The sequence below is a fragment of the Panonychus citri genome, unplaced genomic scaffold (genome assembly GCF_014898815.1).
Source record: "Panonychus citri isolate SS breed McGregor unplaced genomic scaffold, ASM1489881v1 Contig00040, whole genome shotgun sequence".
Lineage (NCBI taxonomy): Eukaryota > Metazoa > Arthropoda > Arachnida > Trombidiformes > Tetranychidae > Panonychus > Panonychus citri.
The window spans coordinates 237,612-259,271 of NW_026515445.1; the positions used below are offsets into that span (position 1 = coordinate 237,612).

The window sequence follows — 21,660 nt, forward strand, 5'->3', positions numbered from 1 at the left end:
GAACAGAAAATTAAGATAATTGATTGAAGATCGAGAAATTTTTTTTTCGGTGTTAATTGATTGGCTCTGAGAAGATGATTAATTGTTTAATTTTCCCTCTTCCATTGAATAAACTAACACCAGAGCTGCTTGGGTAATTTACTGTTAGTATTTTCTCATCAGGTAGTTAATTGTTTGCCTTTGATTGTGTCTTATTCTGATCGTTAATTATGTCCAATCCTTGTGGTCTCTTTTGGGATATTCAAAATGTTTTCGTTCCGAGGGGATCATCAGCTGATTCTGTTTTCACTCGAATACGATCAAATATAATCGATAAATATGATCTTTGTATCAAAGATTTTCATGTTATCGGTTCTTATAATCTATCAAAGAGGAATATTGATCAGCTCATATCACAAGGTGCTCGATTCCAAGATGTTGGATCAGAGGTGAATTTGGACTCACTGATGCGACAGCGAATCGAAAGTTTTGCCAATAGTCAACCTTATGGATCTACGATAATCTTATTGGCTCGTGATAGTCTTGCGAATACATTGAGAACGGTTAAAATAAATCGGAGAACTAAAATATATCTTATTCGTTATAATGATCGTTTAAGTGAGAGAATCAAGGAAATTGCTGATCATGTTTTCCTCATGAAACGAGATTCACTTGATGAGATCTATGGAGATGATGGTGGTTCGATTAAGTTCACCGAATTCGTTTCGGGTATAAATACTTTGGTCGAATCATATAAGCAAGTTAAGGCTGTTTATTCAGCTTTAGCGCCGAGTCAAGACTCGAATGGATCTTCAACTGCAACTTCGAGTTCAAGTTCGAGTTTGGCCTGTGCTCAAAGTTCTGAGCGCTTTTTCCCTGGAATTCAAAGTAAAATCTTCCTAAAAATAACTTGTTCCATTAATTTTCCGCCCAAGGTAATCAGTGAAGTTCGAAATGATCTAGCTTATTATCGATGTTCATATGCGATCATTTCAAACGGTAAAATTTGGTCTTTATTTGATGAGATTTCCGATGCCAGATTCGCGCTTAATCTTGAAGGACTTTACATTTACAATTTCTTTCCATTTGAGATTAGTACAAGTATCGAGAAACCTCCGCCTGAAGTGATCAATTTAATTGTTTGCGCAAAATTAAGTAAACAAAAACTAATCAAAACTTTACACGGAACCTTGATTATGGACAAACAAAAAGTCACCAGTTCAACGGACTTAGATGACGATTTTCCCCGAAGCTCAATGAACTCAAGTCGAGTTGCCGGTTCGAGTTCAAATAATGAAGGTTGTGCTCAAAGTTGATCACTAATCAATTTACTCGAAAAACATCAAAACAATCAACTGTCACTGCTAAACGGTTTCACTTTGCATCTTTTCTTAACCCGACAATTAACATGAAAATTTTATATTCTAATGTACGATGTATAAACTGACCTCAAGTACGAAAAAACGACCATTTCAATTTCCCTCTTTTCTATTTCATCTCCTAATTGACAAACACCAGTTGCAAAATGAACGCGTTGATATTGATTAGTTTCTTATTTCGCTCAAAATCTGATCTAATTTTCATCATTTGTAGTTGATGAACAACAATTAACTAGAATTAAACTGTGACCTTTTCGCTCAGTAATCAACAATAACCTCCGATTAAAACTACAATTGAAACATGTCAACTCCTTGTGGTATCTTTTGGGATTATGGTAACATTGAAATACCAAGAAAATCATCAGCTGATATTGTTGGACATCTGATTCAATCGGAAATTATCGAAGAATATGATTTGATAAGGAGAGATTTCTATGTTGTCGGTGATAAACGTACAATTAAGGAGGAAACAATTAATAAATTGCGAGCAATCGGTGCTATTTATGAGAACGCAATAGGAAAAGATGCCGCCGATGAAAAAATAGTTACTCGAATGATGAATTTCATTGACCGTTTTGACCATAAATGTACAATCATCTTAATCACGGGCGATAATGACTTCGAAAAGGCCTTACGACAGACCTTACCAAGTAGCCCTCTCAAAATTTACTTCATTCGATTAGAGTACAGTTTCGGAGAGAAACTCGAGAAAATTGCTGATCGTATTTTCTTATTGAAATCTAATTCCTTGGAATTGGTTTATTCAAAACCTCGAATAGTTGATCAAGTCCAGAGTGGATTCGAGTTACAACCTCTTTCATTAGAATTCCAGAAAAAATACTTTGTCATGATAGAAAGTGACCGATACTTTTCACCGAAGTTAATTGATGAAATTCGTGCTGATCTAATCGTTTACGGAGGCTCATTCGCAGTTCTTGATGGGGATGATATTTGGTGTGCATTTGATGGAATTTCCGCTGCCAGATCAGCTCTTAATCTCTCTGGAACTTACAATTTCCAATCTAGACAATTTACTATTAGTTCGAGTCTGAAACCATCGCCGCCGAAACAAGTAATCAATTTAATGATATGTGCGGAACTAAGTTATAACCGTTTGATTTCAGGTCAAGTAAACGAAGAACTTAAAATGCCTCAATACAAAGTGAATCCATATTCAAGTGATCGTCGAACATCAGGAAATCAAAGAATCGAACATGCAATTGATTGGAACGAGATGGTTAACGATTTGTCCGAAACTTATAGTAACGTTCAATCAGTTTACTCGACCTTAATGTCCCCCAACACTGGAACCAACCCTAGGCCATCAAACTCGAGATCCAATGATGAAGGTTGTCGACCAAGTTAATCAGTGAATTATCATAAAATTCACTTCCCTCAACCAAACAATCAAATTTTATCCATCAACTTAATTGTAAATCTTATAGATTGTCAATCAAAATTAACTAAAAATCTCAAAAAGCAACTTTAGTTGATTAGTTTTCACTCCGTTTCCACCGATGACAATATTTACTCTTTCATCCTAATCACTACTTCTTAGACTACAGATCACAATTAATTATGTAAAAGAACAATTGAAACTCTTTTCGAAAAACTAAAGGTCGATAACAAAAATAACTTTTCGTTTAAATTTCGAATAAAATTTTTTAGAATTTACACTTTGCGCATGCGCCGATTTTGCGCAAATTGATTATTTTTGTTATTCCAAATTCTCGTTTGGGTTAATGTTTATCATTCACTTTCTTTACCAATTTTTGTTTATGTGTTTCTCTTGGCAATTAATCAATTAAATCAACAATCGAAATAATAACTTGATGATGCTAATTGGCTAAGGTAATTATAAAATGTAAATTCTATTCTGTTTGGTAAAAAATTCTAAGCCAGAAAGGGTTTAGGTTGGCGTTTATTTTCAATTTCTCTTTAGGCCTAAACATGAATGTTTTCTTCCCAATGGCTACTATATTTTTCTCTCTTTTTTTCTAATGGTTAATTTTAATTGTTGTTTCTCATCTGGTCATCATTTTGAGGCCTTTAAGTTGATTACTGTGTTTATCTCCTTCTAGTTAGATACAATCATCGAGTGTTTTCTTTTTCTTTTTTTCTCTCTTATTCTTATCTAGTTGATTGTCTATTGATTACCCGTTAATGGAAACACCGCTGCTGCGAAAAAAATGGTTTTCGTTAATTAGTTTATCAATTTCTCCCTCTCTTTTTTTTCTTCTATTCTATTTCTCTCTGTTTATTTAATTGTAATCATTTTACTAATATGGCGAAGACTCCGTGTGCCGTTTTTTGGGATATTCAAAATATTGGTGTTCCAAAGGGTCAATCAGCTGCTTCAATTGTTTCCCTGATTCGTTCATCGATAATTAATTTGTATGAACTTCGTGAAATTTACTTCTATTGTGTCTGTGATGTGACCAAATTGCCTGCATATGTGGGGAATCCTTTAACCAATGAAGATGTCAATGTTGTTCAAACGTATGATTATACTAAAGATTCAGCTGATATCAAAATATTGGACTTGATGAGGAAATTTGTTCAAAATCAAAGACAAGAATGTGCAGTTATCTTATTAAGTGGGGACGGAGATTATGCTACAACACTTAGCGAACTGAAGAAGCTTTACAATATAACAGTTTTCTTGATCCACTTGAAAAATTCTTTCTCAGCGAAACTTATAGAAACTGCTAATTATACATTTGTTCTCAATAAGGAAGGTCTAATTTATCCAGTCAAATCTTGTGGAAGACCCAAATGTTTGGTCGCTTTCAGTCGATATCCAATGACTCGGGCAATACGATTGATTAAATTGGATCTCAATAAGATGACCAAATCTTATGGAAGTATTGACAAAAGTGCCATCGAGCATGAGGATGAAATTATCATTGGATTTCCAAGTTACGAGTTGGCTCATCAAGCGGTTTTACGATTAAACTCAATTCGATATCATGGAACATTTTTAAAGGCTCAATTAGTGGTAAATCCAATTACCGAGATTACGATCAAAATGCGAAGTACGTGTTCTTCTAGATTAAAAAGATCAAAGTCATGTGAAAGGCCAAAGTCATTTCGAAGAGTAAACTCAGGTCGAAAAGAATCACCTGATAGTCAATTTCGTTCTGGAAGATTGAAAGAAACACCAGATTTTATTCCTCTTGTTTCAGCTCGTTCGGTTCCCGATAATTCAAGAAACTCAAGAACATCCAACAATCCATTCAGATTAAATTTCAAAACATCAAACACTGGAAACTCAAATTCTAATGGGTCAAGGTGGGTCAGTTGCTACAGTCAAACTACTTCGATTAAATCGCCCATTCTGATTGATCTCACAGGGGGCAAATTCCTTACTAATCCAAATCCTAATCCAAATCCAAATCCAAATCTTAATCCTAATCCTAATCCTAATCAACCATCATCATCTTCAACCACTGAGAACATTCCAGTAGTTGATTTAACCGATTAACAGATTTAACCATTAATTGCTCTCATAGTATATCTGTGATCTTTTGTTACATTAATTGTTCTCTCTCAGCAAGCAAAAAATTGAGAGAACAACAATTTTCATCTTCCCATTTTGCATTTCGTCAGAAAATTACACATTCATAATTTTCTTAAAGAAAAAAGAGAAAACATTTTTTATATAAAAAGAAATACGAATATTTATCCAAAAGAATTAAATATTAAATTGAATGTTCATGTTATTAAATGAGATTATATATTTAAATTAGAACGATAACTCACAAACTGAATTTAAATCGAAATTGTAAATTGATCACCGATTCTGATGATATAAAATATTACCAAAGAAAAACGAACAATTAAAATCATCTATTACCCGAATTGGATCAATCCTTTTTCTTGTTTAATTGTTACAATCTCTCAATTGAAACAATTAGGTTTCTCCTGAATGGGAACAGAAAAATGATACAAATTGTTAATGAGAAAAAGAAACAATTTGATTGTTGTTGGCAACGAGATTTCCATTTGTTTTGGTTACCCAACTAAACTAATTAACAGGTAAATTGAAACAAAAGATATTCCAATGATTAACAATTAAGTTTTTTTTTTCATTAGCTGATGGATAACATTTGATGAGAATATGAAATTCCCAATGAAATGTAAACAATCAATACCAATCAGGTTTATTTTAATAAAGACAAATATGGAATTAATTTAATACTAATTTTTAAATTCTTTAATGATGTAATTTAAATCCTAACAATTAACCCTTTTCAGTTTCTCCCTTTTGTATTGATACAATTTGGATAATCGTGAATGAGTTTACATGAGAAAGGAAACAATCAGAGTTGATTTGATTTTTCATCGATTATCATCATTGAAAACATAGTTTAAGAAGTTACTTGTAAAACAATTAAATAAATTCACACAATTAAATTTAATTCTAATGATAAGTTTGGCTTTTTTTTTCAAAAATTTTGTCACTTTTGATGATACAAAAGCACTGGCCCTTAGGGATGAAAAGGCCATCCAATTTGATACTATTTCACTTAGAATTTAATTAATAATTATAGATAACAAGTTCGATATGATAAATTTAATTTGAACAACAATTAAAAAGAAAACAATTTAAACAAAAACAATTAAACTAACAAATTAACGAAACTTTTTTGAAGTGAAAACCATCCGGAAAAAGAGTATTCATCTAAGAGATTCAGTTGATAGAAGAACTCATCATCTAATATCATCTATTTAATATTTATGATGAGCTAATAGTAAATATCGAAGATAAACACCCAAAGCAATTAAATTAAATTCGGATAATTAAATCAACAAGGAAGAGAAAATACTAAGAGAGTAACTTCGTAACTTCTCATCAGGTGGAGCCACAATCGAACTTCTTGTTTTTTCTTTTCTTTTTGAAATCTATTCATTCACAGAGAGTCTCAGTTTTTGTTGCTTATTTAATGCTGAAACCTGCAATTCTTATTGTATTTTAATTCCACAAGAAATAATCTTCTATTTAATTGTGTCCACTGGAAACTCTATCTAGTTGTCAACCCTTTTGGTACAATTAACAATCGCCAAACAGTGTCAACCCTTTTTTACACGTATCTTTTTTTCCCTCAGTGTCACTTTCTCATCTTTATCATTTATTGATCCGAAAAGACAAGCTACAAGGTAGGTAAACATTGCAATCGTTTTTTTTGATTATTTCATCTTTTTGCTTTAATTTGTCCAATCAATTGATTGAATTAAATGTCTGTGATTATCTAGTTAATGGTAATCTCTTTCAGTAAGGCCTGTAATGTTGTCATTTTTCTGTTGGAAGACAATTCTAATCTCAATTCCAGAGAAAGACTTACACATGTATCAGTTACTTTCCTTTTCCTATGCATGGGCCAATAAACCAAATTTTGGCTTTTTTTCAACTGATTCTTAATGATTATTTTTTTGTTCTTTCTATTTTCTTTCTCTCTTTCTCTTGTTTCCTCTCCACCCATTTCCTTCTCCTTCCATTTTCTTCTTCCCTTCTTATCCTATCCCATTTCATTTCTCCTTCTCTCTTTTTTGTGTATTTCTTTGTTTTTTGGCAAACCCTATCTCCAGACAGTCAGGATAAATGCAAGGCGACTCTGAACACCATTTAGCTCACATTTACTCGACTCGATCACCGAAGAGTAATCGACTAAGCCCAACTTTCGAGGACTTCATCCAAACCGGACGGACTGGACGTCGAAATGCACTTCCCAACATTCTATCAGAAGCTGCTAATAAGATTGCTTCATGTAATCTGAACACAGAATTTGAAAAGTTAACCTGCACTGGCAACTGAATTTAACCATTTCTCCATCTTCTCTTGTTAATCTTATTCTTATTCTTTTTTCGGAATCCATGTTAACCACTCGGATTTTATTTATTACTACCAATCAACATGGAGATAGAAAAAGAAAAAGAAAAAAAAAGTAAGAGAAAGAGAAAGAAAATCCAGCAAAGAAAGAAAAGTATCACAAAACCATGACTGATCTCTTCAACCATTCGGAGAATCATCATAATCACCAACGATTTTTTTCCTTCTCTCTCATTTTTTTTCTAAATCAAGTAATCTCATTCTCTGATTGTATTTGATATACATATTATTGTAATCGTTCAACGATTTACTGTCCCTCTTTTTCATTTCTTTTTACAATAATTACTTAAAAATCAAAGCAAGAAAACAAACTACTACCAAAACAAACACCAACCCTAACACTTAACCCAAACACACACCCAAAAATCCCCATGTAGATAACACATCAACAAGATTTGCTATTCAAAAGAAAACAAAATCATGAATCAAAATTATACAACAAAAACCTCGAGGAAAAAAAAATCCAAACAATCAACAAAATTAAGCAAAACAAATCAATTGATTATGATGAAAAAAAAATTGACTTATTAACTGTTCTTTAAAAAAGAAACCAATTCATTTTGTATTCATTTTTCATTCTGCGTGTCAACAAACAATTTTAATTACTCTTGTTTGTAAACCAAATCAAATGTATCAACAATTAAAAAGATAGTCACTTTAATTAGCGAAAAAAAACCAAAAACGTCTCAAGTTGATTTAAATGGAAAACGAGAAAATGTTGAATTCTAATTGTTAATTGATATACGAGTGAATTTCGATTATTATTAGAAGGCAATTGGAATGGAGAAAATGATTACCTGTTAATAAGATGATTGATTAATTGTGACGGAGAAAAGAATTGAAAAAAATATCGAATATCGAATATGAGAAACAAGTTAGAACTTTATGTTAGAGGTTATTGCTCTTCGAACTTAATAACTGTTACTTTCTTTGTTTAGCCTTAGATTTTTAGCTTTTCCTCTTCCTCGTCTTCCTATTTCTTTCACGCCACTTCCTCTTCGTGTCTACCACCATGATGATTATCATCATCATCACCTCGACTTTAAGTGTCGGTACAACAAAGGTAATAATCCAAACATTACATGGGAAGAGGTTAATGTAACCATTGGAAAAACAATTCTGATTGTAGGACAATCAAGATAATCAATCATGTTAAATGCTGGACCTTTTACTTATCCATTTTATTATCGTATTTTCAGTTTCCACCTTCCCAGTAATTCCCAGTAAATTTCACGCAATCTCATCATCAAGCCTCATGAATAAACTTGCAAATATCATGGAAAGGCAAAGGGAAGAGAAAAAAATGGGAGAACTTTTTTTTCTCTTCCTTTTTCCTCCTTCTCTTCCTCCTCCTCTCTCTTCCTCTCATCATCATCTTCATCTTCATATTCTCTGGTAACAATTTACTTTCTCCCTTTGTTTACATTGGATCACTTTTTTTTTCATCTTCATCTTTTTCCAACTTCAAGTTGTCAACATCAAAGTGAATGGACTTGGATAGTTATCATTTTGTCAACACCAAAGTAACACAATATACTAATCGTATCAATAAGAAATGATTAGTAAATTGTTGAAACATATTATCATCTCTAATAATAAATATCCATTCAAGATGAATATTATATTTTCAGCTTCTTTATCATCGGTATATTAATATACTAATATTGATGTTTAGTAATATGATCACATTGTTGATCTGGTGTCGAGGTGTTGGTGATGAGGATGAAGATGATGATGATGATGATGATTGGAGGAAGATCAGAAATGATGAAGACCCAGTTCGATTGGGTTGACTTTTGGCAAATGTAAGCTGAGAAATGATGATCACTGAAATTACAGTTATAATATATTAGAGCCTTTGAAAAGTAATCTAACATTAATAATCGTAACAATTAGTGGAAAGTAAAAAGTTAATCATGATTAATGTGAAACAATTTTCTTGTAATAATAAATATAATTGGGGTTCTTTGGTTAAATTGCAACAATTTAATATCGTTGGTAAATTCCTTGTTCATCTGAGAATTGGTTGATTAATAAATTGATTAGTTTTCTTTTTCTTTGTCATCATCATTAAGATTAATTCACACCAATCAATTGATTTTTTTTCCAAGGATAATCCAGACTATTAATCCATTACTTAGATTTGATTGTTGGTGTTGTTATTATTTTTATCCTAAGATATTAATATAAATTTATCCTCCACAATTAAGAGGATACAATTAAGAAGATAGCAAAACATAATTTAGGTTAAAATGATTGTAAATAAGTTTGGAAATAAACAGAAAGAGAAACACAATTAGTGACAATTAGTGACAATTAGTGATGAATAATTAAAATAAAAAACGACCAAATTAACATGGAAATGAAAAGACAATTGTAACAATCAAGGAAATTGGTTAAACTTTCAAGGTAAACACACAAAGTTTACTGTAAAATATAAACAAAAAGGTTAATTAAATTGTTGTTGATTAAATTAAATTGTATTTCTGTTGATTTTGCAAAGTTTGGTTACACTGAGGTGGGTTAATGGCTGGGGTGGGCTGGGTGATTTAATTGCTACGGTTTTAATCATATTGTTGTGTGCGTATTACAAGCAATTGTATTCACAACCAGAGGAACAATAATAATCATATTTAATTGTAATTAAAAGTGAATTAATTAACTGTAACATGTCTTTGTATTTATAATATTTTGTTTTCTTTTTTCATAGTTGGTTCAATTGTTGATATGCTACAACGAGTTACAATTAATATCTCATTGTCAAACAAAGTGAAACAATTAACAGAATTGTAGTATTACAATTACAATTAAAAGATTAAAATCTCTCAATGTAATTAAATCATCACAATTGTGTAATCATCAATTTCGGGCGTGTATATATGTTAGGATAGAATCAAAATTAGATTGAAACAATTAGTTGATTATTTTTTCTTCCTCTTCTCCTTTTTATAAATAATCAATTCTAAGAGTTGATTAAGGTGAGTAAGAAATAGCTAATTAACAATTAATTACTCACTGATTGGCACAATTAACCCGATGTCATTTGATTCTTGTTGCATCTTTTTTTCCCCTTCACTTTAACAGTAATATTAATTTCTTGATTGATTAGTTAATTGTAGATTATTATTACTTTATAATTATTAGTTAGTAGTTATTATTATTATTGCTGTAATATTGACATCGGATTGAAGTTGATGATGAAACAACCACAATAGTGATTAAGTTAATTGTTTCAAACTATCTGACAATTTGGACAATTATTATTTTCCCTTGTTAGTTAATTCGTATTAGATGATTAAAAAAATTTCTCCATTTAGTTTTAACTAATAATAATATTTAAAAGATTGACACATAATTATGGCAAAGGAGGGAGACATTGGAAAATTATGATTAGTAGCAATTAGTAAATTAGTTGGGTGTTGATGATTCCAATTGTTTTTGTTTTTGATGGCGAAACAAAAAAGTTTTGACTACAAATATATAACAATATATGTAAATATATATGAAGATGATTAAGATGAGAAAAAAATGGTCCATTGATTAAAATTAAATGATGATCTTGGCTTAATTGTTTATCAATATAACATCATTATCATCACTTTTATCAATCCCAATCACAATTCAATTGACAATAATTAAGGCAAAGGGATAAGGGAAGTGGTCAGTTAGGTTGTCTTGGTCAGTGGACAAGGAGGAAGAGGAGGAGGAGGATGGTCACAATTAAAAAAACACCGATCACTGAATAAAAACCTTGGCTTTTAAGATGATTAATGATCAATGTTGATGATTAAGATGATAATTAGTTGATAATAATAACAATAATAGATTTACTCGATTAGGGAGATGACCATTACCATGTAGTGTCCATCTTTAGTTTTGGTTCCATTTTTTGGTTTACTTAATTTTCCTACGTTGATTTCTTGATGTCTTTGTTTATCCAAATCAATGGAAGACGATCTCACATGATTAACTTGATATCTTTCACTGATTCAGTTGAATAATAATTTACATTGATTATTAATGATTGATAATTAATACGGTAAAATGATTGGCTTTATCTGGATTTGTTATTCAGATCAAGTTGATTACCAACTTAATCGGCTTTTGGTCATTTCTTTGCTTATCCTGAGGATCAGCTGATTCAGAGAGAGAGAGAGAGAGAGAGAGAGAGAGAGAGAGAGAGAGAGAGAGAGATGATAAAAAAGTTGGAAACGTTAGACGACAATTAAGACGAGAATAAGATAATTGAATGAAAAAAGAAGATGAATTCTGGATGATAATCATGATGATGATAAAAAATATTTCGCCAAGAAAAATCCAATAGATAAAATTATCGATTAGAACTTTTTTTCCAGTTCCATGATGATTATTGTACTTGTTGATCATCTTCTCACTTCCATATCCCTCTGACACACACCATGAAAATCATATTTCATGGGATTATGATGATGATGAGAAATTGTAGGAGGAGAGAGAGAGAGAGAGAGATACTTTTTGTCGATTGATGATTATGGTCCTTGAAGAAATGATTGTTGTCTCTTGGTGATGTTGATAGAGTTTCTTATATATAATATTAAATGGAGGATAAGCTGAAGATAATACGATGAAATGTGAAAATAAAAACGTTCTGATTGTTGAAACGTTTCGAGAAAATGAGAGAGAAAAAGATGAACATTGATGAGGATGAAGATGGAATCATTTTTCTGTTGATAACTTTTTGTTGGAATTGTTGATTTTTTTGGCTTAATGGGATTTCCTAAGAAAAGGGATTAACTAGGATTCTCCTTGAATGAATGCATCGAATCGTGTTTAGTTTTACATAGACAAGCTCGAGCTATTAAACGTCTGAAAATCTGTCGAAATCTCTCAAACCATGGGATTGATGTCGCTCTCGAGATTCGGTGATGTGAAAGCTCTGAAATTAATAGAAAAATACAAAAGTCAATTAGTTAAACAATAGAGTTAATTGTTTGTAATGTTGGAGAGGAAAAACTTTCTCCTCATCTCAATCAACCATCTCATACATGTTATATTGTCCTCTCATCGTAATTCAACTTAAATTGTGCTAAATTGTTGCAAATGGGTAGACATTAACAACGAGCACAATTTAACTCGTATGGATTTGCTTTGAACAGCAATTAAAATTAACTTCTCATGGTTTGATTGAAACAAAAAGTTATCAAAATTAATCAATACAATAAAAAAAAAGGCTGAAAAATCAAAATCTCAATTCTAGTTGATTGTTTTTAAATTGTTTCATCAATTTTATATTGGAAAAAATAAATAAATAATCAACTAGTTTTCCAGGGTGAATTGTTTATATATAATTCAATTATTTTACGTGATTTTTATTACAATTAAACGAATGAATTAAAAATTATCATCATGGGAAATTCAGACAATCAACTAAATATTACTCTTGTTTATCATTATCAACAACTATTGATTATTGTTATTAAATTGTTCAACAGTTTCAATATTAATCATTACGTTTATTATCATAATCATCAATTAGAAAGTGAATTAAATGAAATGAAAGTTATTTTTAGTTGAAGTGGATTAACTTTCAAAAGGGATAAATTGTAACGGTGAATAATTTAATTGCTGGTAATATATTATTACATCTTAATCACTCTGATAAGAGGCTTTTTCCTGTTCTAATGATAAGCCATCATCCTCATCATCTTTATCATCATCTTAGTGATTAGTATCTATTGGGTTACTAATCAAATAGTAGCAATTTAAATCTAATATGTTGATACAGATTAACTACTCAGATGAACTTGACCTAATCAGGGAAACATCGTAATTGAATATCAATTATTATTATCATTGCAATTACGATTCGATTGATAAAAGGAAAAGTAATAAATCTCAATAAGTCTTAATTAGTGAGTTGATTATTAGTTGATTGTGATGTGAGAATGGGAAAAAAGCAACTAAGGTAAGTTCGGGATGGAAATAGTTTCACTCATGCTGAGTGAAGGTTATTCTTTTGGAATAACAATTGAGAATTGATGAGAAGAAGAGAAAAATGAATTGAAGAAGAAAAAAAACAAAATGTCAGAATAGAACTGAATTTATATTCAATGGAAATTGTTAAGTTGATTGTAATCAATAATAAAGATATCGCGTTCATAACGATTCATAATAAGATTCAGCATGAAGTAAGCAACAGAAAAGAGAGACTTATGTCTTTATATTAAGAGAAAATCAAAGTAATCAAATATAATTAATAAATCACAAGAAAACGATTCATTTGTTTACCTTGTTTGGGTAGAAAAAAAAACAAATTAAGAAAAAAATGTCGTCACAATCAACTAATTGTAAAGATAATAATAATCTTGATACTCATTGGGTGTATCATATGTAAGGTAAATATTGGAGATAAATTGATGTTGATGTTTTTTTTTGTAATAGTTTGTTAATCAAAATGTAATAGTTGATCTGATCGGATTACATTTGAATAACAATTTGATTCCTGTTGGAATTAATTGCTGGAGAGATAATCAATGATTTATCGGAAATTAATCACTTACCTGAACGTAAAGAAATGTGAGTCGGCTCTCTCTCAGAGGCCAATATAGTTGCTTTCGAAATGATATCCTTGACATATTCCAATGCAAATTCATGAATCTCTTCCATGTGAGTCTCCTGCAGGGGAAAACGATAACATTGAGGTGATCATGTAGGAGGAAGATGGCGAAAAATTAATAATAATAATCGGAGAGAGTTTCAATGCGATATAAGGTAATTAAAGATTCAGTGGTAATCATAAACTCTGCTATAATTTATATACATAAAATCTAACCCATGATAGTAATTTTAATGAGAGAGAAGGTAAAACAAACATTAAAATCGTTCAGGGAAACTCTGAATTTACTGAGTTTTTTTTTCATTCATTCTCATGTAATAGAATTTGGTTTCTCTCCCTCTCTTTCCTTTCTTTCTGATTGATGATATGTTCTTGTTTTTATATTTTGCCTTCAAGGAAAATGATTATAAAAAACAACTCACATCAATTTGTTGATTCTCGGGTTGATCGCTGGTTCCAAAGCCATTAGTTGATTCACCGCGATTCTTGATTCTATCAACTTTTCCATTGCTTATAATTACATCGGGTTCTCTTGTTGGGTTATCATTTTTTTCTTCTTCTTCTTTTGTGATTATTTGACTGTTTTCTTCTTCTTTATCTTCTTTATCTTCATGATCTTCTTGCTTTTCATCTTCTTCAGATTCATTCTCTTCTCTGATTGTTTGGTCTCTTCTTCTCGCTTCTTCGACCCAGGGAAATAGCTCTTCTTCCGGTGAGGGACTTCGCGGTCCTATCAAATCAATTTGAATGGATGGAGTCTGATTCTAAATACATGTAATAAACAAGAAAAAAAAGAGAGAAAAGTAAGAGAGATGAGATGAGAATTGTAAATGATGTGAGAAGATACAGAAAAATAGGTAAATCAATGGGAGAATGATGAAAGAGGGAGGGAAAGTGAGACAATATGAGAAACCATAAGGGATAAGTAAAAGATGTCGATATAAACCAGAAAAAAGGTTCATGTTGTTCATGATAAATGTTGTGGTTTACCTTTAATTTACCAGGTTTATTGTCATTGTTTCTTGAATTACATTGATTTAATCGGTTAACAGCTTCTTCTGATGCTAATTTAATTATATCATCAACAAAAGTCGCCGCTAACTGACGGCAGGCATCAATTGTTACATCACTAGAATCACTATCAACACCATTTATATGGTAAGATTGATTGATATTATTATAAGAATCACTGTTATTGGATGAGAGGGAGAGAGTGAAGGTAATAATCATTATAACCATGAGATTAATTAGAAATAAACAAAGGTAAAGAGAGAGAGAGAGAGAGAGAGAGAGAGAGAGAGAAATGAAAATAGGTGAATTTACCTGATTAAATCCAGTTTGAATATCTTACAATGTAAGGAATAGAAAACAAGAAAGAGATAATAAAACCAAAGAGATTTAGATTTAGAAATTTAGATTAGATGAAAACGTTATCCTCCTTTGGAAAAAGGTGATGATAGTAAAATGGATAATGATGGTGATGATGAGGATGTAAATGGAAACACAAGTTGAAGATATAAATCCAATATAAAGATGAGGAGAAGATGGAAAATGTATTCAATGTTTGGAACCAGAAAATAACCAGAAAATGGCGAGAAAAAGACGAAAATAATAATAATATAAACGGTTAACAGGGAGAATTGAATGGAAGAGAAAAAAGGTTAACCCAATAAAAGGTAAAAACCTTAAGAGTCAAGAATGGAATAGAAAAAAAATAGAAGAGAAAATGGAAATGAGAGAGACTGAAAGGGAGAAAAAAGGTAATTGTGATTAAAGAAATTGCAAGTTAATCATTTAACTATTCGGGTAATTGTTGTAAATTTAATAATAAGAATAACAAGTAATATAAATGATAACTTGATGAGAGAGAGATGAAGATGAGGATGAAGAAGACAAATGGTTCTAACAGGTTAGTGTTATGCTGAAAGAAAACACGATTTGCCAGGCTCACTATTTTTTTCTCCTTCTCTCTCTCTCTCTTTTTATCTTCCTCTCACTCACTACACTCTCACTGAGATCAAGTGATGAGGATGATGATGATAATGGTGATGTTGATGTTTCCTTAACTTGAAATGATTTCGGATGATAAGTAATGACAATCAAGATTAAGGGTTAAGGTGATGAAAAACAAAAGCTCATAGAAAACAATGTAAATCAAAATTCACCTTAAATTGTACCTAAATTGTTAATTGTTTTTCGTAATTGTTTCTGGTTCATTTTTTTTTTCATTTTCTCTGTTATTTTGGTTATGAATTTAATTATGATTTTCTTTTTCTCTTCTAGTAAATTTACCTCCATGTTAATTGTGATCATCGAGAATCTGGTTAACACCAACTGTTGATTGTTTATCTTTTTTTCTGATTATCTTTTATGTTGATTCAGAATCAGAACTTTATCTCATTGATCATCATGTTTTCCATGGTTTAGACTTGGAATATTTAATCCATTGTAATGGTTTGAAAATGACAAGTTCAATAATTGAATTTAAATCAGTTTACAATTTAAGTTGTTCTCGATTCTTAAAAGATTAAATTGTTTACCTTTTCAACGCATAATCACAATTTCCAAGTATTTTATTAATAAGTTATTACCTTTTTTCCTTGATTGTTGTTTGGTGAACAATCAATAATCAATTGATTCGGTTGATTTGGTTGTTCACTTTTCCAATGTAATTTAATCAGAGAAAATTTTAATTGTTTCAATTGACATTTTTGTCCAATTCCAGTGGCAGGTAATGTTAAATTGTCACTTTCGAGTTGATTTACTAATTGTTACTTTTAGTTTTACTGTTGACAAGGTTAATTTGTTATCAACAGAATCACAATTTGTTTGATGATTTGAAAATTAATTTAATTGTTTCCTTTTTCATGTTATGGTTAAGGTTTAATTTGATTTGATTCCTTTGATTCCTCAGTATGGATTCACTTTTAATTAACTTTAATTTGTTTCCTTCTCTCCTTTTAGATTAACTGATTTAGTTTGACTTTGGATAAAACCATAGATGTGATTTGGTTAACAGTTAACAATTAACATTTCTATTGATTAAATCTTTTTGAAAATTGATTACAATTAAGTTGATCTGATTGACCGGAAATTAGGTTAACAGTATTTTACTTGATTAATTGATGATAATGATAACGGAAGTTTAAATTAGTTCCCAATGTGATTTATATTATATCATAACTAAATTATGATCATTATCAGCATCTTTAATTATAGTTAATTGTGTAAAAATCATTGAATTAATCACGTATCCAAATTGATTAACTTAATCATCTTAATTTCACTAATTGTTGCTGTTGTTGGTTTATGTTGATGATGGTGATGATGATGTTGATTGTATTTAACCAAATTATAATGACTTATCCCAATTTATTATTATTACTAATTGTTTACTAAACAATTAGTACCGTTAATTGTTAACATTGAGAATTGTTGTTCAAACAATTAAAGGGAACACAAATTCAATGGTTAATCAATTCACCATGTAAATGGATTTACTTTTTTGATCTTTACTAACCTTCAAATGTTTATCAACCAAAATAACTGTAAACACTTTAAACGACAATCAATTTAAACCATTGATCCAATGAACAATTAATCTAATTGATTAAAGATGAAAATGAATGAGGAACAAAAAACAATTATTTCCATGTAACTTATTAACCATAAAAGGGTTAATAGAAATAAAGTAAAAAATCAAATTAATTCAATTATCAGACGAAAAATCAAACTACAATTAAACTCAGGAAAAAAGGAGAAAAAAAAACTCAGATGAACAATTAAATTAAACCTTGATAACTGTAAAGTGAAAGTAATTAACTCGATGAAATTGTAACTTAATTTAATTGAATTTTTGACAATCGAAAAAAGAATTTGCTCTCAAGCGCCATCTATGAAATTCGAAAGCAACTAAAATGAATCATCTGGTTTTCTATTCAATCAATTGACTCAATTGAGTGTTGACATCAATACCTAAAGACGATGGATCTGTGATTAAAACGTTAATTAATTCACTTCCATGGAATTGATTTGATTAGATTAACCAGTGTAACCTTATCTAAACCAGTGATTAATCCCGTTTCCATTGAGTTAAAGTGTTTTAAACATCGTTTTATTGCCTGGTTGTTGTTTTAATTTTTTCTTCTTCAATTTCTATTCTTGTTATGTTACCTTAATAATGAATCTTTTTGTTTCCAACAATTGAATTGGATTAATTTCTTAATTATTTATTGTGTATTAATCTAATCATTTATATGTTTAATTTATTGTTTCTTAATTTAAGTGAATCAACTATTGACCATTGATATGATCTTAAAAGAAACACCCAATTGTATTTGGATTGATTTGGTTGCTCTTCACTTGTTTCTCTATTATTATTAGTCTTTGGTGTTTCTCTTGTAAAAAGAAAAAGATAATTGTGATAATCCTTTTCCTTCATCTATCATCATCTCTATCATATTCTACAATTATAACTCTAATCTAATCTTCTTGAATCAAGTTTATCTGATTAGAGTTATAATTTGATAGAAATAGACGCTAAATTATAACCATGTCTTCATCACAATTTGGTGAGTTTCATTTATCCAAATCTCTATATTACATTTCCTGTAAACGGTCATTACTATTATTGTATTTCTATTCTCAATTTTAATCAAATTGAAAAGATTCATTAACCAAAGGCCTAACTACTAATTATCGTTTTGAAGGTGAATTTTATTGAAACAAATATCCTGCCACATGTAGTATTATGCTTATGATTGACATTAGAATACCAAGTTAATTATTACGTCAATTGTGTTATCATCATCATTTTGATTTTCTATCTCTCTCTCATGTTGATTCTATTATTGAATAAAACAAAAGCCTCAGGCAAATATCAAGTAAGAGGTAAAGGTAATCAAAGTATTGATCATTAGCAGTATAATGACTGAGTCATATCATGAGATTGAATTAACTGGAGATCGTTAAAATATGATTAACTTGTCGATTTGATAGTTTGACTAATTGATTCTATTAACTAATTGTTTCTTTTTCTTTTCTTTTCTCAGTCAATTGGAGATACAACTACTTGCGCCTATTTCAACGCCTTTTTTTCACTGGAAAAATTAGATTCATTCTAATTCTTATATTTGTAGGATTTATTTTAATCTATTTGGTTAAAGCTTTACAAAATGACGAAACATCAATACATATGAGTAAGAACATGAACCAAGTCCATTGGATAAAATTGACCAGTTTTTGTAATTCGATTTCAATTTGTTTTTCTAATAGATGTAAATAGCTTTGAATTTGAAGATTTGGCCTCTTCATTGTCAGAGAATCACAATTATGCAGTATTAATTGACGCTGGATCGAGTGGTAGTCGCGTTCATTTGTACACTTGGCCTCCCAATTCGGCTGATAATCGACGATTGTTAAAGATAAAAATGATGAAAGATAAACTTGGAAAGGATTTGTATAAAAAGATCACACCAGGATTATCCTCTTTATCCGCCAATCCTCAAGATGCATATAATTATATTTATCCTCTCCTTGAGTTTGCCAATAATAATATTCCCTCATTTAAACACCGAGAGACACCGTTGTACATATTTGCCACCGCGGGGATGAGATTATTACCTAAAGAATCACAGGATGCCATTTTAACCAATCTTCGAGATCGAATTAAATTAAATTCAACCTTCTCCTTTAGTCCATCTAATGTTCAAGTGATCACTGGTAAAGAAGAGGGAATCTATTCATGGATTTCAGTTAATTATCTTCTTGGACGTTTCGATCATTCCATTATTTCCGGAGAAACCAAGTCACTTGTAGCAATAAATCTTGGTAATGGGATAACAACACGTCCTCGAACTGTTAGTATGCTTGAAATGGGTGGTGCATCTGTTCAAATTGCTTTCGAAATTACGTCCAAATATGAATTAGAGGAGATTCGCCGTCGTCGAGGTGTTAAAAGTCAAGATGATATGAAAGATGTAATTGCTCAATTTAACCTTGGATGTTATTCCCATGATAGTGACCACAGTTACCTTTTATATGTGACCACTTACCTTGGATTAGGTGCCAATGTCGCAAAAGATTCATATTTAACCTTCATATTAGACCAACAGCTCAAATTTAACAAAGAGACGCCAGTTAACTTTAATAGTAAAAGTTCAATTAATTCAACAAATCAAAGTAACAATTATCTCCCGTCATCAGCGTCATCAGCAGTTCTACCACCTTCAGCAATCGGATTAAATAAACTACCAACACCAGCACCATCAATAATCACCCTTAAAGATCCTTGTCTATGCAAAAATTGTCCCTACACTCGTACGGTGATCAGTCTAAATGGTTCACAATATAATTTAAGTCTAATTGGTACTGGTGATTTTGAACATTGCGAGGCAAACCTGCGAAACCTGATGACACCTAAATACGAGGTTAATTCAGTTTGTCGAGATAAAAACACTACCTGTCCATTGAAACAATTAACAGAAACACGAGTTGACTTCACGGATACAGAGTTTTTCGGCTTCTCTGAATTCTGGTACTCAATGGAAGATGTCCTCAAGATTGGTGGAAAATACAATTACTTTAATTTTAAAAAAGCGGCCTCCGAATATTGTTCAACCGATTATGTTACACTTAAAGATCGTTTCACCAAAAATCTTTACCCAAACGCTGATCCATCTCGATTAGCCGATCAATGTTTCAAGACCGCTTGGATTAGCACTTTACTTCACAATGGCTTCCGAATGCCGAAAACTTTTAAAAACTTTCAATCAGCTTTGTCAATTAAAAACAATCAAGTTCAGTGGACTTTAGGTGCTCTACTTTACCGTATCGGTGTAATGTCACCAACCAATGCGAAAGAGATTCAATCACAATCAGCTGTTGTTCCTGATTTGTCAACCTTTCACAATTTAGTGTTCCTATTTTGTATGGCCCTTGTCCTGGCTATTATTGTGATCTATTTGAAGCATCTTAATTACATGATTAACACTTCAGGTAAATTAACCCGATCAAGTGATATGTTAATTAAAACTGATTTACTCCGTAAGGTAAGATCTTCGGATACAATTGTCTTGATTGATCGTAATGAATGATAATTACAAACTTTCATTTACTCATTAATCAATAAATGTCAACCAAACGATGTTAATCAATAACTATCACATCAACAAGAAAAAAGAAACAAATTGTTATAATAAATTGTTCACAATCAACAACACAATTAACAATAACAACCCTCAAAAAAAAACAGTAAAAACTTGAAATGATAATAAAAAAATAAAATAATCTAATTGTTATTTATCGTTATTAACAATTGTCTCTATTGTTTTGATTTTTTTTTCTTAATCACCGTTAAGTTGATTACTTAATTGTGTTAGTTAACTTATTGGTTGACCAACTAATCTAATTGATTCAAGTGATTAAATCTAATTCCGTGTTGTCAATTTTTCACTTTGAATAATTTTTTTTTGCTTTTTAATTGAATTTGAACAATTAATTTACATTTTAAATTGTTGTTTCTACATAATTATAAACTTAATCAAGATGATTATGATTTTTATATTAATCATAATTATTACAATCAATTAATGATTAGTTTGGTTAACGTGCCTAATTACAATTATTGATGATTGAAAAAAAAGATCTCAATTATTTCAATCAACAATTTGATTTAACAAACATAAAGAAAAAAGTTGGAAGAAAGACAATTAAGGAAAAGATTGATAATCGATCAGTAATTAGTTACAGAAATTAATTCCTTTCTCTCACAATTAGTTAATCAACTTTTCTTTTCGTATTCAAGTTGATTAACTTTT

The 21,660-nt window shown here is 30.5% G+C and overlaps 3 protein-coding genes across 6 annotated transcripts; 2 read left to right on the forward strand and 1 right to left on the reverse strand.

The window, feature by feature from the left end:
• The first annotated feature begins 3,068 nt into the window (after window positions 1-3,068).
• LOC128397779 (meiosis regulator and mRNA stability factor 1-like) lies at window positions 3,069-5,219 on the forward strand. Of its 2 annotated transcripts, none has more exons than XM_053358531.1 (2): window positions 3,069-3,209; window positions 3,497-5,219. In XM_053358531.1, exon 2 carries the CDS (start codon window positions 3,643-3,645, stop codon window positions 4,840-4,842), a length of 1,200 nt encoding a protein of 399 aa, XP_053214506.1. In that variant the 5' UTR covers window positions 3,069-3,209; window positions 3,497-3,642; the 3' UTR covers window positions 4,843-5,219. The 2 variants fall into 2 exon arrangements, with proteins under 2 accessions (XP_053214506.1, XP_053214507.1); XM_053358532.1 differs by having other exon boundaries at window positions 3,097-3,222.
• A 4,645-nt stretch (window positions 5,220-9,864) lies between these two features.
• LOC128397886 (uncharacterized) lies at window positions 9,865-16,141 on the reverse strand. The gene is made up of 6 exons (XM_053358661.1): window positions 16,136-16,141; window positions 15,167-15,189; window positions 14,834-15,032; window positions 14,266-14,607; window positions 13,788-13,902; window positions 9,865-12,163 (listed from the first exon to the last, which is right to left on the reverse strand). The coding sequence occupies exons 1-6, from the start codon at window positions 16,139-16,141 to the stop codon at window positions 12,018-12,020; spliced, it is 831 nt and encodes a 276-aa protein (XP_053214636.1). The 3' UTR covers window positions 9,865-12,017.
• A 1,648-nt stretch (window positions 16,142-17,789) lies between these two features.
• Window positions 17,790-21,158, forward strand: LOC128397776 (ectonucleoside triphosphate diphosphohydrolase 7-like). 3 transcript variants are annotated; one of them, XM_053358528.1, is made up of 3 exons: window positions 17,790-18,414; window positions 18,895-19,041; window positions 19,118-21,158. In XM_053358528.1, exons 1-3 carry the CDS (start codon window positions 18,396-18,398, stop codon window positions 20,935-20,937), a joined length of 1,986 nt encoding a protein of 661 aa, XP_053214503.1. In that variant the 5' UTR covers window positions 17,790-18,395; the 3' UTR covers window positions 20,938-21,158. The 3 variants fall into 3 exon arrangements, with proteins under 3 accessions (XP_053214503.1, XP_053214501.1, XP_053214502.1); XM_053358526.1 differs by lacking the exon at window positions 17,790-18,414 and adding an exon at window positions 18,474-18,739; XM_053358527.1 differs by lacking the exon at window positions 17,790-18,414 and adding an exon at window positions 18,474-18,733.
• The last annotated feature ends 502 nt before the right edge of the window (window positions 21,159-21,660 follow it).

Excerpts from the sequence above, each read along its gene's own strand:
- LOC128397779 (XM_053358531.1), top strand. The coding sequence starts at position 3,643 with ATGGCGAAGACTCCGTGTGCCGTTTTTTGGGATATTCAAAATATTGGT.
- LOC128397886 (XM_053358661.1), bottom strand. Across the intron at positions 14,608-14,833 it reads ATAAACCTGGTAAATTAAAG|AATCAGACTCCATCCATTCA; the intron begins GTAAACCACAAC and ends ACATGTATTTAG. Across the intron at positions 13,903-14,265 it reads CCGAGAATCAACAAATTGAT|GAGACTCACATGGAAGAGAT; the intron begins GTGAGTTGTTTT and ends TTTCCCCTGCAG.
- LOC128397776 (XM_053358526.1), top strand. The coding sequence starts at position 18,679 with ATGTTGATTCTATTATTGAATAAAACAAAAGCCTCAGGCAAATATCAA. Across the intron at positions 18,740-18,894 it reads ATATCAAGTAAGAGGTAAAG|TCAATTGGAGATACAACTAC; the intron begins GTAATCAAAGTA and ends TTCTTTTCTCAG. Across the intron at positions 19,042-19,117 it reads CGAAACATCAATACATATGA|ATGTAAATAGCTTTGAATTT; the intron begins GTAAGAACATGA and ends TTTTTCTAATAG.